This window comes from Actinia tenebrosa, unplaced genomic scaffold (assembly GCF_029948245.1).
Source record: "Actinia tenebrosa isolate PJP-AT-01 unplaced genomic scaffold, QUT_ActTen_1.0 PGA_scaffold3__52_contigs__length_22856419, whole genome shotgun sequence".
Taxonomy (NCBI): Eukaryota; Metazoa; Cnidaria; class Anthozoa; order Actiniaria; family Actiniidae; genus Actinia; species Actinia tenebrosa.
The window spans coordinates 13,129,937-13,144,063 of record NW_028292580.1 but is presented as its reverse complement, the minus strand read 5'-3'; the positions used below and the strand labels follow the sequence as shown (position 1 = coordinate 13,144,063).

At 37.2% G+C, this 14,127-nt stretch overlaps 1 protein-coding gene across 4 annotated transcripts in view; it reads right to left on the bottom strand.

Annotated features, from left to right (window-relative positions):
- LOC116296157 (sushi, von Willebrand factor type A, EGF and pentraxin domain-containing protein 1) overlaps nucleotides 1–13,394 on the bottom strand; it is a 53,274-nt gene extending 39,880 nt beyond the window's left edge. For all 4 annotated transcript variants that reach the window (XM_089034840.1, XM_089034842.1, XM_089034843.1 and 1 more), the window contains exons 1-18: nucleotides 13,182–13,394; nucleotides 9,395–9,664; nucleotides 8,884–9,084; nucleotides 8,352–8,549; nucleotides 7,644–7,907; nucleotides 7,241–7,435; nucleotides 6,685–6,876; nucleotides 6,042–6,236; nucleotides 5,400–5,648; nucleotides 5,131–5,319; nucleotides 4,671–4,850; nucleotides 4,124–4,312; nucleotides 3,557–3,802; nucleotides 2,765–2,959; nucleotides 2,233–2,436; nucleotides 1,643–1,894; nucleotides 1,060–1,305; nucleotides 454–639 (exon numbers count right to left, since the gene is read on the bottom strand). In XM_089034840.1, coding sequence (XP_088890966.1) covers nucleotides 454–639; nucleotides 1,060–1,305; nucleotides 1,643–1,894; nucleotides 2,233–2,436; nucleotides 2,765–2,959; nucleotides 3,557–3,802; nucleotides 4,124–4,312; nucleotides 4,671–4,850; nucleotides 5,131–5,319; nucleotides 5,400–5,648; nucleotides 6,042–6,236; nucleotides 6,685–6,876; nucleotides 7,241–7,435; nucleotides 7,644–7,907; nucleotides 8,352–8,549; nucleotides 8,884–9,084; nucleotides 9,395–9,664; nucleotides 13,182–13,326 — 3,796 coding nt within the window. In that variant the 5' untranslated portion in view covers nucleotides 13,327–13,394. The remainder of the gene's footprint in view (nucleotides 1–453; nucleotides 640–1,059; nucleotides 1,306–1,642; nucleotides 1,895–2,232; nucleotides 2,437–2,764; nucleotides 2,960–3,556; nucleotides 3,803–4,123; nucleotides 4,313–4,670; nucleotides 4,851–5,130; nucleotides 5,320–5,399; nucleotides 5,649–6,041; nucleotides 6,237–6,684; nucleotides 6,877–7,240; nucleotides 7,436–7,643; nucleotides 7,908–8,351; nucleotides 8,550–8,883; nucleotides 9,085–9,394; nucleotides 9,665–13,181) is intronic.
- Nucleotides 13,395–14,127: the final 733 nt, after the last annotated feature.

Sequence of the window (14,127 nt, the reverse complement as noted above, 5' to 3'; positions counted from 1 at the left end):
CGAGACAGTTCTCGAGCGTTCTGTAATCCCCCAACTGCTTTTTTATAGCTCCAAAGAGCACAGCAAGCAAGGTTTTTATTATTATACTTATTATTATACTTATTATTATACTTATTATGAAATAACTGGTATAAATCTCACGTTCTGATTGGTTGAGAGCGTATATTGTATGAGAACACACAAGACAAGCGTGCACTTACAGTTGCGTCATTCCTATCTAAAATAACGGTTACTTTAATTTATAATTTATAAAGAAATAAAAACCTTGCTTGCTGTGCTCTTTGGAGCTATAAAAAAGCAGTTGGGGGATTACAGAACGCTCGAGAACTGTCTTGTGTTCTGCCAACCCCCGCGTGCTTTATAACGGCACACAGCAGGCGCGCGCATTTTCTATTTCATCAATATGAAACGTTATCCACTTATAATAAGTAATATGAAACGTTATCCACGTACTTGAGCAATCAGGTAATCCATTAGATGGCTTCCATTCTCCCGATGATCCACACACCCACATATCTCCGATAGAAACAGCAAAGTCATAATTGCTGTTACAGTGCGGAGTACAGTAGCGTCCAAAAGCCCAAGTATCACAGGCCTTTGCTCCATTTTTTGGTGGATTCAGAGATGGGCATGGTGTTGCTAAACAATATATATATATATGTCGATTACGAAATAATGATTAAGAAAAACATGATTTCAAAAACATATGGCTGTTTCTCGTGTATATTGCTTAGTATTTCTTTGCAGACCAAGTCCAAATAATTTTAATACATAAAAGCTATAATACATTTTCCCCCTAGAAATTTTAAGAATGCAGGTTTTCTCTCCTTTTTGTAATTTCAAATTTGCGCATGCATTCTTTCAAAAAAAAAAACAAAAAAAACAAACAAACAAACAAACAAACAAACAACAACAACAAAAAAACGAATATTTATAGTCACAGGTTTTGATGACATTTTCTTCAGATCATTCTATTTCAACACCGATGGTGACAAGCCACGTTTGGCATTGAGACGAAAAGCTATTTTTCTAAAAAAACAGAGTTATAATATAACTTACGTTCAACAGTGATATTGAATGTGCACAAAGCAGGCTGGTTGCCAGGGTTGTCGTCATATCCACTACAGCGAATGGTCCACACGCCCCAGTAGAATACGGTTCCTGATTGTCGATTACATTGCGGAACGATGTTTGCGTTGCTGTTATCAACGAATATCGGTAATTTCCAGTAAACTTTTTCTGACATGTCTTTAGCCCTAATAGTTTGATTCGGTGGGCAGTAGGCAACTCTTGGCCCTATGTTATCTAATTGGAAATTTGATATTAAAGGAAAATACAACTACATCACCAAATTTAAATTCTTTCATTACTTTGAAAGGTATATAGGGTTCTGAAAAACGGCCCAAAATTTGATCCAATATTTGATCGAACTTCTGTTCAGTAAAATGTGGGGACCGCTTTTGACATGGTCTGCCAACAATGTTATGTGATTTGTGAAAGTGAAAGAATGTTTGGCTCATTTGTCGTGCCTGTTTTTCACGACACAAAATGCTGGCTATATTTTGGGTCGAATGTTGGGCAGTTTGTGAGGGCCTTTAAAAGAAGTTACTTTAATGCCATTTATCTGCACAGATCCACAAACCTTCAACAACGATCTTGAACGAGCACTTCCCAATATTCCCTGCATTGTCCGTCGCTTTGTACTCTATCTCTATTGATTTGTTTAGAGAATATGGTGGTACAGCATCTGGAGGCTTGACCGTTATTGTAGGAGGAATATTCGAGTTGTCTTCAGCAACTGGAACGGTCCAGTTGGCAGTAGCCGTCCCATTATGACCCAAAGAGATTCGAATATTAGATGGGCAGGATTTGGTGAAAACGGGTGGGGTTTTATCTGAAATAATGAAAAAACATATTAGGAAAAAAATGTGTCACTTGCAAACTAAATGCCTGAATTTTATCAGTTTGAAAAACAATGACAGTGATGAAGGCAGCGACAGCATTTTTAACAGCAGCAAATACAGCGAAAACACAACAGCGTCAATAGCTCCAGCAACAACGAATAACCGAAGAAAATTATCGTCAATAACTAAAACACAAAAAAAAAAAACCAAAAAAAACAATACAATACAACCACCAACTTCAAAAAACGAAGTGCATAACGTCAACAAGAAACTACAGCAAGAGGCCGTACCAACGATAACTACATTAGCAACAGTAAATTCGACGTACCCAGACATTTTATAATGGTTGCTACATCTCTGTCCCATCTTGAACTTTTACCACATGTTATGACTGGAGTACCAGCGCTCTGAACATATCCATTATAACAGCCAAACAGACATGTTGTATCAATAACTGGTCCGTTGCTGGCTACAGACATTGGAGGATACACGTAACCATTTGCTGGACGTTGGAGGGGAGGACAGCGATTTACTGCAACAAATTGATTAGAAGAAAATTAAATAAGAACTTCATATCCGTTTAACTGGTTGGTAGCTTACATTTTTGTTGTAAACAATAGGTCAGTATAGACCCCCTTTGCAGCACTTTGGAATGTAGCTTGATCAATCTGGGGGACAAAACAATAGGTTCCCATTTTCAGGAGATTGGAATTCTTTTGTTTTGTCCCCAATGTCGAGCTGCTTTGACGTCACATGCAAGGGGTCTATATGCAAACTTACCACTAGAGATCCATAGGAAGAGTTTAAAACCAAACAAAAACTGGAAATAGGTTAAGAAATAATCTAAACTCCTTACTTACCTGAACAAAAAGGCATGGTTCCGGTCCAATATCCCTGGATTTGTCCTGGAATGGCCTTACACGTCCTAGAGCTAGAGCCAGTGATATTATAACCATCATTGCATTGAAAATTGCAAGTAGAACCATAGGTATTCTTGCATACACCTATAACTTTTCCATTTGTAATGTACGATGGGTGAGAATAGCATCGGAGAACTAAACGAAAAATATTTGAAATATCGAGAGTGAAAAAAGGAGTTAGAAAAGGAAGAAAACTCCTGCTTGTTCATCCGCGGTTTTGCACTTTTCCAGTATCCAACTGACATCTCATGTTGCGACGTATGAATATTTTTGCACGGGCTTCCTATGGGAATTGCTGGTTCGGAGGGACCGGGGGGAGTCGTATATAGAAGTAAAGAGAGTAAGGAGTTTACTGTATCGAGACTAGAGCAAGACTAGCTTAGAATCATCCCGGGACAGCCAAAAGGTGTAAGTTTATTCTTTGAGTTTGTTAGAAGTTCATGACATTTTGATGACTATAATTTTTTGATTCTACAGCGAATCGTGTATTCTATTGAACCGATAATCGTGTGAAGGTGTAAACGATTACTAAGGAAATAAGCAGTGATTGTTGAACGAACCACGTTGGATAAAGCCTTGAAAATACACGCATCTCTACCTAGTCCCGAAGCAGAGCCCTGAAAACGCCTACATCTCATGATTATTACTTAAGATAGTATTACATGTAAAAATATTAATTACAAAAACACTAACAGAAGATCATATCTAGATCTAGATTTATATTCAGCTTACTTGTCACTTCGACATAGAATCTGCAAGTCGCCTTGTTGCCCGATGAGTCAGATGCTGTTATTGTTATCATGTGTCTTCCTGCTGTGTAGTTTGTCTTTGTTCCTTCTACTTTAATGGTTGGCAATTCACCTGAATTATCTGTGGCACTCATTGATGGGATGACTACCTCAGCTGTGTCTTTGTTTTCCTCCGCAAAAACGTCGATGTTGTATGGACAGGATGTCGTAAATCTAGGTGTCTCGATGTCTGAAATATGCAAGTAATATTTTAAAGGTATAAAAAGTCATGTAAGCCATAAGAATCATATACGCAAACAACTTTGCAATTTTAAGGCAACAACCACAGAAACAAATCATCTTGCATTTCACTCAACGTATCACCCCCTAACCAAGAGAGAACGCGCCATTAACTAACAAACAACTAACAAACCTACCTGATACTGACGTCAGTAAGCTAAGCTACCAACCCCGCAATCATGCAGCTCGACAAACTGAGTAGCAGTCAATATATATTTGTGACTTATAGTAAAAGAAACATGCATAACATTTAGTTTTTAGAACATTTTACCTCTGCAACTGACGTTGCTTTGGTCATTCCATTGACCATTTGCCAAACAAGTTCTGATGTTTGATCCCATCAATTGATATCCACTTTCACACACAAACTGGCAAGAAACTCTGTATCCAGCCGTTTTGTAACATTCATTGGGAATGATGCGTCCTTTGACAGGTGGAGCTAGGGCTGGGCAAGTGATTCCTACATATGAGAAAGACAAGTAAATGTTGCTTTGTGTATATCAAATAATAAAAGTAAATGAATGTGCCCAACTAGGTCAGATATTAGAAAAGGTAGTACGATTCTGACGACCTTTTGAAGTTCCAAGAAGAATTATTTGTGATCGTGTTCTGCCAAAATATCTAAGGACTTTCCATGAATAAAAACGGTGTGTATACAATTTCGTTGGGTTGGATAAAAAATTGTAATATACTTCTTTATATTGAGAACATTGTTTTTTGTTGTTGTGGTTTTTTTTTTTTTTTTTTTTTTTTTTTTTTTGCAATGACAACTTATTTACAAAATTAAACAAACGATTTTATGAATTTTAGAAACAAACCTTCACAGATTAATGACGTTCCTGACCACGTCCCGTTTTGTAAACACGTTCTGCTGGCAGAGCCATTCACAACCCGCGAGCCAATATTACAGTAGAAGAGACAGTTTTCTCCGAATGTGTTTCTCGAACATCCTGATTTGAATCCATTCACAGGGTGATCAAGGTTGGGACAAGTAATTGCTATTTTTATTAAAGGAAAAAAAAGCCAAAAAGATATTGCTTAATTAAGTGATAAAGTTAAACCATTGTTAATAAGGGTTATTTTAAATCCGATGAAAAATTTGAAGATAAAAAGACATATAAAACATCGTATGTGCATGCGTAAGAAGGAGTTCGGACCCATTTCCAGTGACAGAAAAGAGGTTTCTCGGAAATCCATGCCATTACGTGAAGGACACATTCAAAGTATTTTGAGTTTTATTAACATACAATAAATTCTTTTCTAAGGTTATATTCAAACCTTCACAATAGGCTGCGTTTCCCGTCCAATATCCCAGTGACAATGCGTTCTTTTCGCATGTTCGTTGCTGTGAACCTCTGAGTGCGTATCCAAGGTTACATACAAACTGGCATTCAGAACCAAAGATGTTCTTGTATGTACATTGCATGTATCCACGCAATGGCGTCTGTAGTGCTGGGCAAGTTACAACTACAACAAGAAAGACAAAATAGGACTTTATAACACCAAATATAGATAAAGCTCTGTTAAAAGACATTCTCAAACCCTACCTTCGACGCTGACTTGAAAAATGCAAGACGCACTGTTCCCAGATTTATCAGTGGCGACGTACTTGATAGTGTGATGTCCTGCAGAAAATAATTCGCCAGGCCGTTGCCCATGGTGACTAATTGTTGGGCTGCCAGGGGCGTTATCCGATGCTGTAGGAATGGTCCAGTTCACCTGAGTTGACCAGCTTTTTCTATCAGCGAAGACCTTGATGTTTGCTGGGCAAGAGTTAAACGTTGGCATAGAAATATCTGCAATATCATGACGATTAAATCGCAAAGATAAGAATTTGTACATTTTTCATGCAAAAAAAAAAAAAAACAACAACAACAACAACAACAAAAACAAAAAACAAAAAAACAACAACAATAACAAACAAAACAAAACAAAAATTGTATTATTTTCAAGAGATTGTAATAAGGTACCGAGGGGTGAGGGGCCAGGAATTTTAACCGGTAGTAGAAATGACGGATTTTGTATTTCTTCCACCCATACCTCCTCTTTCGCACCCTGTTTTTCCTGTTTGTTATTTTTTGTTTGCATTTATTCTTAAATGTAATTACATTGGCGAAAACTGATTGAAAAGACAAAGGCTGAAATTCAAAATGTCAAACAAAACTCCAAGATAAAATTTGAACACAAACCTCTACAGTAGGGGTTTCCAGAAGGTGACCATTGCCCAGTGCTGGAACAAGTCTTGCTGGCTGTGCCCAAGAGTATGTAACCCTTACCACAGGTATACCGGCACTCATCTTGGTATGAAGATGTTTGAGATATGCAGCTTTGGTTCGAAATATTCAGTCCCTCTGTCAATGGCGCCAAGGCAGGGCAAGTCACCACTGTGAGAAAACGTACAGAAATGAATTTCAGGTAGCTTTCATGAATGCAGAATACTGAGAGAACACGAGAGAAGCGTAGGAAACCAATATGGTATAGCAGTTTTTTTCTCATAAACGTTCAAATTCATAACGCGTGCGCGGAATAAAGGGAATGAGTGTGTGCATATAGACCAATTAGAGCGTGCGTTAAATGTAAATAATTCATAAATTATAGTAAGAGTAGAAATTATAATAATGGGCCATTTGCATTAAAGCTCACACAAATCCTCGAAATTATTTGTATTATTATTATTTGTTTAAAATTCTTAATAACATGGCGATGCTCGTTTGATTTCTGGCCCTCATATTGATACAACTGCTCAATTTATAGGGTTAGTGTAGCTTGACCTATTGGTGGAAATACGACCTTGGCATGCTGTATCAGTTTGATACTTTCTTTCTTACTTACTTTGACAAACAAGTTCATCCCCACTCCACATGCCGTCAGACTTGCAGGTTCTTATTTTGGAACCAGATTTGGCTTGATAACCAGTTTTACAGCTGAACGTACAGTAGGTTTTGTATGAAGGGTTGGATGATATACATCCAACACCAGCCATCGTTGTGTGTTTGGGCTCAATTAGCTTAGGGCATGTGATCTCTTGATATAATAATAATAACATATTCATTAAATTAATTAAATCATTGCATTGGCAAGTAAACTAGATCAGAACATCTCTTGATATGAAAATAATAACATACTAAATTATGAAATAATAAAAAAATTCATTTACAAGTGGACTATAATGCTAAGTTACAAGAGTAACCAAACAATCCAAAGAGACAGACAGACAGAGAATTTAAGGAAGCAAGCAAAGAAACAAACAAACAATCAAGCAAAGAAACATACTCGAAAATACAGCAGCAAAAGTAAACGAAAAACCATAAAGGGACAACACTAACAACAGATGAAACTAGATAAAAGCATAAAGAACTGTACTGTACATAATTCGAAGTAAACCTACTCTGGCATGTTACATCTGCCCCAGTCCATTTTACCGCATTTGAACCACTTTCTCTGTCACATTCTCTTCTTGCACTACCAGCCAGATTATATCCCTCGTTGCACTCCATACTGCACTTTGAGCCATAGAGATTGGAGCATATAGGTGGTATGGTTCTACCATTCGTAGGAGGAGAGACTGCAGGGCAGCGCCGAACTAAATTAGAAAGAAAAAATATCATTTAAGAACAATAACGTAATTGAGCTATATAAAAGAGCTATAAAGACCACCCCATGCCCAGAATTGAGCATGACTTCAGCTCGGATTTCCAACTCTTAGTATAGAATAGGTTGCACTTAACAAACCTTCCCAGAGATAAATTCCATCACTGCAAGGATATTACACGTGTGTATGTGTAAAATACCTTGGACTGTTATCCTAAAGCTGCAAGTTGCTGTGTTTCCACTAGAGTCTCTGGCCGTATAGGTCATGTAAAAACTTCCTTCTGGGAATTCATAAGAGGTAACGCTGGGTGGAACGTAACTTGGATACACTGTCATTTGAGGTACATGGCCGTCGTTATCTTTGGCGTTAACTGGTTCCCAACTAACGGTTGCTTTGGTTTGCATTTTGTCAGCATAGACTTGAATGTCTTCAGGACATGCTGAAAAAACTGGTTTCATGAGGTCTGTAAATTAAGAAGAACTAGAGTAAGCTATAACTTTCGTTCATTCCTTCCTTCCATCGTTCCTTCGTCCTATTGTACCATTCCTTCCATAGTTCATCCCTTCCATCGTTCCTTCCTTCCTTCATCCCTTCCTTCCTTCCTTCCTTCCTTCATCCCTTCCTTCCTTCCTTCATCCCTTCCTTCCTTCATCCCTTCCTTCCTTCCTTCCTTGATCCTTTCCTTCCTTCCTTCCTTCCTTCCGTCGTTCCTTTCTTCCTTCATCCTTTCCTTCCTTCCTTCCTTTCTTCTCTCTTCATTTCTTTTCGTCAATTTTTTTCTGTTTTTTTTTTTTTTTTTTTTGTTGAGTCCTAAAATCAACCCAAAAAAGAGCAAGTTGTGATTGAGCAACAACTGCAACTTATGTTTTCAGAACGAAACTCCTGTTTGGATATCATAGTTTTATACCTCTACAGTAGAAGTTAGTTGGGTTCGTCCATCTTCCAGCCGAGCAGCGTGTTTGGTATTCAGATCCTGAGTATTGTACCAAAGAGTAGCCATTTTTGCATGCCAAAGTACATACTGTGCCTTCTCTTGGTTTGGCTGTACATTTTGCTGGCGTAACCGACCCGTGGACTGGTACGGATATGCTACTGCATGTTATAACTGTTTCAATGTACCAAACATTGGTAAGCTTTTCTTTCTTTTTCTTATATATATCATCAAATATTCCACTAGTTAGTAATTGCTTTCAACCTTAGTAATATACATGTAAATCTATAAAAAAGTTTTTGAATCTTATTATCTGCCCCAAATGGTGGTCAAACACTGACCACCATGTTCTGTCACCAGAAATAATTATAATGAACACTTGCTATTCAACTGATGAACATTTGCACACTAAACAGAAAATGACGTCGAGTGAAATCGAGCAATATTTAACCTCATTACTTAAGCAATATGACAAGAATGGAGTACAATAAATAAGTTGCAAACAAACCTCTGCATATTGGTGGATTACTTGGTATCCAGTTCCCATCAGATCTACATGTTGCTCTACTTGAGCCTTCCAAAGTGTAACCTGGTTTGCAATTTGACTGGCAAGTCGTCCCAACAGATACTACATTGCCATTATTACACGATGAGTCTGTTTTGGCGCCATTTTCTGGGGCCGGCCAGTCACTGGTCCTGCAAGTTATCGCTACGAAACGAAATGCAATAGAAGTAGTCCAAGACTTTTCCGTTAAATTTCTGGGGTAACTCATAAATATTTCTTGTTCTTAGTAAGATGCCTTGACAAATTTTCCTTGACATAAAAACCACGTGCAGAAAGAAAAAGCTGCCACTTTTTATCATCTACTCGAGCAAATAAAAACAATTCAATACAATTCCACCTGAAAAGACGTCGAAGGGACGTCCGTCTTTTTACTGCAACTTTATAAGGTACTTGGTTGCGCTTGGCTCAAGGTTTTTACCGCAATGCATATATTTAGTTTATTTTATTTACCCACCTACACAGTTGTGTCCATCTTTTCTATATCCATGATTACAAGAGCATTCATAGCTGCCATAAATATTTCTGCATTGATGTTGACAACCCCCATTATTGCAGCTGCATTCATTGCAGTCGTGGTCTCGGTAGTTATCCCCATTACATGCCCTACCACCATGAGCAGGTGACGGGTCGTCACAATTTCTGTGTTGCGTGACTATTCCATGGCAATTGCAGCCATTAAAGTCGACTTGCGGATACCATGCACCCCAGCTTCCATGTATAGGAGCTATAATATCAACGATGAATAATATAGGTATGAAAATATGACATACGAACAAAAATAAAAGTAAGACAGATAAAAATGGCTGGTATGAGTATGATATTGGTGGTGAGCGACGTTTGAAATCATTATTATGACATGGATAATAATATCACATTTTGTTTGTATCAATATTGGGGAACTTGATATTTTGTCTTTAGTTTCGACCTAGTAGCATAAATGATTTTTTTTGTTTTGTTCTGAGCTAGGGTAGATCACGAGTTGCAGGGGAAATTCTCTTGGAAATTTCCCGGTCCGGTGATCTGGCGATTTAAATTTTGATGCCTACAGTGATCTTGAAATTTATTATTTGAGTACGATGTCCAGATTCCATTATTGACGCAAACAAGAACCAATTTTTTTTCAAAAGAGAAGGAACTTAAATAAGAAATACAACGGATAAATAAATAAAAAGAAGCTACAAAAATCACAAAGAAAAAGCAAGGCTAAAGCTAAAGCTAAAGATAATGTGAAAGTGAAAATAAAAGTGAAAGTGAAAGTGAAAACGAAAACGAAGCCAAAAGAATTCCGCCGAAGGCAAACCAGTGTTATTAACTCATATCGATGTACTTAATTATAGTACTTTATTATTAACACAATTGAAAGTCTAGGAAAGGGTTTCTTTTTAAGTATTAACAAAAAGAATTTCAGACAAAAGTTATTTGCAGCTCGAGGGTCTACATTTCACCACTCATAAATTCCCGAGCGTCATATTACTTACAAAACGAAGCAAAAATATATATTAGATATTATTACCTCACTAGTTGCAGGGCAAAATAATAGTGAATCTACAATACATTTGACAACGATGTATTTGTAATTACAGTGGAACCCCGCTCTAAGGACACCCGCTTAATAAGGACACCTCGCTATTAAGGACAGGTCTCAAAGTCCCAACGAAAGCTCCATACATTTTCTGTTAAATTAACCCGCTTTATAAGGACACCCGTTAATAAGTACAAAGGACACATTTCTAGGACCTGACTGACAGTTTCCATACAAAATCAACCCCACATTAAGGACACTTGAAATTTGAAGACGTCTTTACTGTATTTGTTTATTGATATAATGAGCTTAATAAGGATTATATTGTCAGTTTTTGCATATCAATGGACCACACACTGATCATTGCAGTAGAGTTTCCTATTACAGCATAAAGAAATAGACAAAGCTCGCAATACCATTGCACTGTTATTTTCCAGAACACAACTCAAAATGAAATTGTACAACAATATAGTGCAGTAAATGCGAATGTAGTTCTTGTACGGTATTTCACTTTTTGTTCCAGTTTAGGCTGTTATATCGACCATTGTAGTTCAAGGTTAACAGTACAGTAAAAGTGAATGGTTAGAAATGTGTTTTCAGCTGTTTTCCCGACACCTCGGTTAATAGGAACACCCACAGGTAGCCCAGGCTTAGTTTCTGTGGTGTCCTGTCCGTAAGGAAATGTATGGAGATTCATCAAAAATTTCAATAAAATCATTGAAACGTGAAATAAAGCCTCGAAATTTTACCCGATCATTGAGAAATAGCACTTCTTTCGCTCTGCGTGGTTATTTTTTAAATTTAGCCCGTTTTAAGACTTTTTCCCCCACCAGTAAGAAATAAGAGAAGGTTGGAAACTCGAGTCCCAAAAGCGAACCATCACGGGTCTTTGAAACCTCGTACGTCTTCGAATTTTCTTTCCAGCGCCAAATTTTAGTCATGACCCTTCTCTCACATCCCTATAGAACCGAGAAAGTCGTATTAGAGATTAGTCTTTGCGTCTTTAAGTCATGAAATTTGCCTGTATTCACATACTACCTCGCTTGTTCTGACCCGTACTTGGAGCTCACTGTACACCAGTTCAACGGATTTCTTTCGGCAATCGACCCGAGGTCACGCCGGAAGTCTTCGTATCGTAAATGCGGGTTAGGATTTGGATATAGTCTTTCTTCGAAATTATGGTGACTGTATTTTTTAACGGCCTAAGATACAAAAGTATTTAACTTATAATTTATAACTTTATAATCTTTCTTCGAAATTATGGTGAGTGTATTTTTTAACGGCCTAAGATACAAAAGTATTTCTTCCGGCGTGACCTCGGGTCGGTTGCTTTCGTTGGGACTTTGAAACCTGTCCTTAATAAGCCTTTTCATAGTTTAAGAATCGACTCCACTGCGCATGCGATTCTATCCCGAATTTCTCACCTTCTTTTGTCTAAACCTTCTTTTGTTCTTAATTAAACAAAAGAAGGTGAGAAATTCGGGATAAAATCGCATGCGCAGTGGAATCGATTCTTAAACTATGAAAAGGCTTATAGCGGGGTGTCCTTATTAAGCGGGTGTCCTTAGAGCGGGGTTCTACTGTAGTTTTTTTCCGAACACGTAACTTACACTATATTTATAAAATACCGATAAAAGTTGTTTTAATAAACTATTGTAGGCAATGGAAAAACTTTTTTTGTTCAGGTTCTACGGTGTGCAAGTTATCGTAAAAATTGAGCACAAAACAAACAGAACGATTTTTTACATTGGTCTGATAATCAGAATTGTCTTAAACTTTGAAAAATAATGGGATATTGCCTGTTATCCTGGAAAATATAGATAAATAAAAGAAATATAGAGTCCCGTCCAAAATTTGAGGGTTTTGCCCTCTTGAAGTTCAATGTTTATGGTTCTTTAATAAAATCGCGAAGATTATTTAGCGGTTTTTGAGCGCGCGACATCGTCGCCTCAAATCGAGTGTTAAAAAGTAGTCAGCCACCTTAAAGCACTTGAGAACGGCAGAGCATTGAGCATAGCATTTTTATAGATGCTTCAAAGTGAATGCTTTTCAAAAAAAAAAAATGTGTACATGTTTGAAAAATTCAGGATCTTAGTTTACATATCTTTGTATATATTTGAAAAATTCAGAATCATACAAAAAGTATAGCATTTACATAAAAACGTCAGTATTACAAGCTGAAATTTTATACTAGCTAAAAACTAGTGTGAGCTGCATCGGTGTTTCTAATGAAACAGTAATGATATAAAGGTAAATTATACACCTTGAAAAGATGAAAAAACTTACTGACGTTTCGGACGCTAGTCCTTCGTCAGAGTAAAAGAGAAAGAGATGGTAGAAAGAGGTGGTAGAAAGGAGTGCTTATATGATAGAATAAGACAATATTACAAGCTGCTAACTCGACAAGACGCTGACCAGAAAGCGATGCTCATCGAATAGTGTCGCCGAGAAACTTTCATCACAAGAGTGAGGCGACAATGCAGTTATTAGTTCTTTGTGCTGTGAGCTGCAGACGCAAACCTCTTACTGACAATATGATAAAAAAATTTTGTCTCGCTAAAATATATCGCGAAGTGGTGCAGAACGCCGATGAAACAGCATCCAGAGCTAGCCACTTCGTGGTTTGTAAATTTATTATGATATTTGACGACAGTTTCGTAGTTTGCGAGCAGAAGGATTTTGTTTTTGTTTTTCCGATAGAACACGTTTTAAAACCTACCTGGAGCCCTTCGACGTCGTCGTCTGCAGCAAGCATTACAGGATATAACGAGAAGAAAAACGACAACTATAAAAAGAAGACTTTTTCTCATGATTGGATTATAAATGGATATGATTTCCAAACCAGTCAACCACTTTATGCTCATAAAACTAAGAGCAAAACGAAAGTATTTTGCTTTTTGTTTTCACGCGAAAATAGATTATTGGCTTTCCAGGAAATTCTAAGCCTTGACCTTTCAACCTCGTTTCAGTTCAGTTACTTACATGTTAACCAACTTCCTGTTGACTGTTTTGTCATTTATTAATTTAGAAGCGCAATATCAGCAAATTTGAAAGAAATTATTATGTCATGCCTCAGCATATCTTTCGGTCTTAGCTTCTATGTTCTATCCCCTAGAACTTTGCAATGATTTTACAATTGAGGGTATATACAAATGACCTATGTAATAAATATATTAGATAATGAAAATAATAAACAAATAAAAAGAAAGAATTCATTTAATAATTAAATATTTATGAAGATTACTTAGATTTCAACATGTATTTTTCAAAAAATTGAACTAATCTAAGCCTTCCTGTACCACCGTTTAGAAGCTTAAAACTTCCAGTGAATAAAAACAGCTTTTGTGTAAAGGAATGTGCCTAGACATATTTTTTCAATAACTTTGGTAGACAAGGGCAACGCATGCATGTTATTGTCTACAGACCACTTGTACCCCCTCGGGATGCAGCGCAATTTGGAGTTCCAGTTCAATTCTCAGGCGATTATTGTCCTCCAAATTGAGCTCCTTTGACTTAACATGCAGAAGTCTATTCTTGACACTGATGTTCAGAGAAAAAATCCTAGCTTTCATTTTTGCACACAACTCAACAACTCTTGAGTTTGTTTCAAGTTCCTATTCAGGGGGTTTCCCTGATTACGTGTAGGCATTCGTGAATGAAATCAA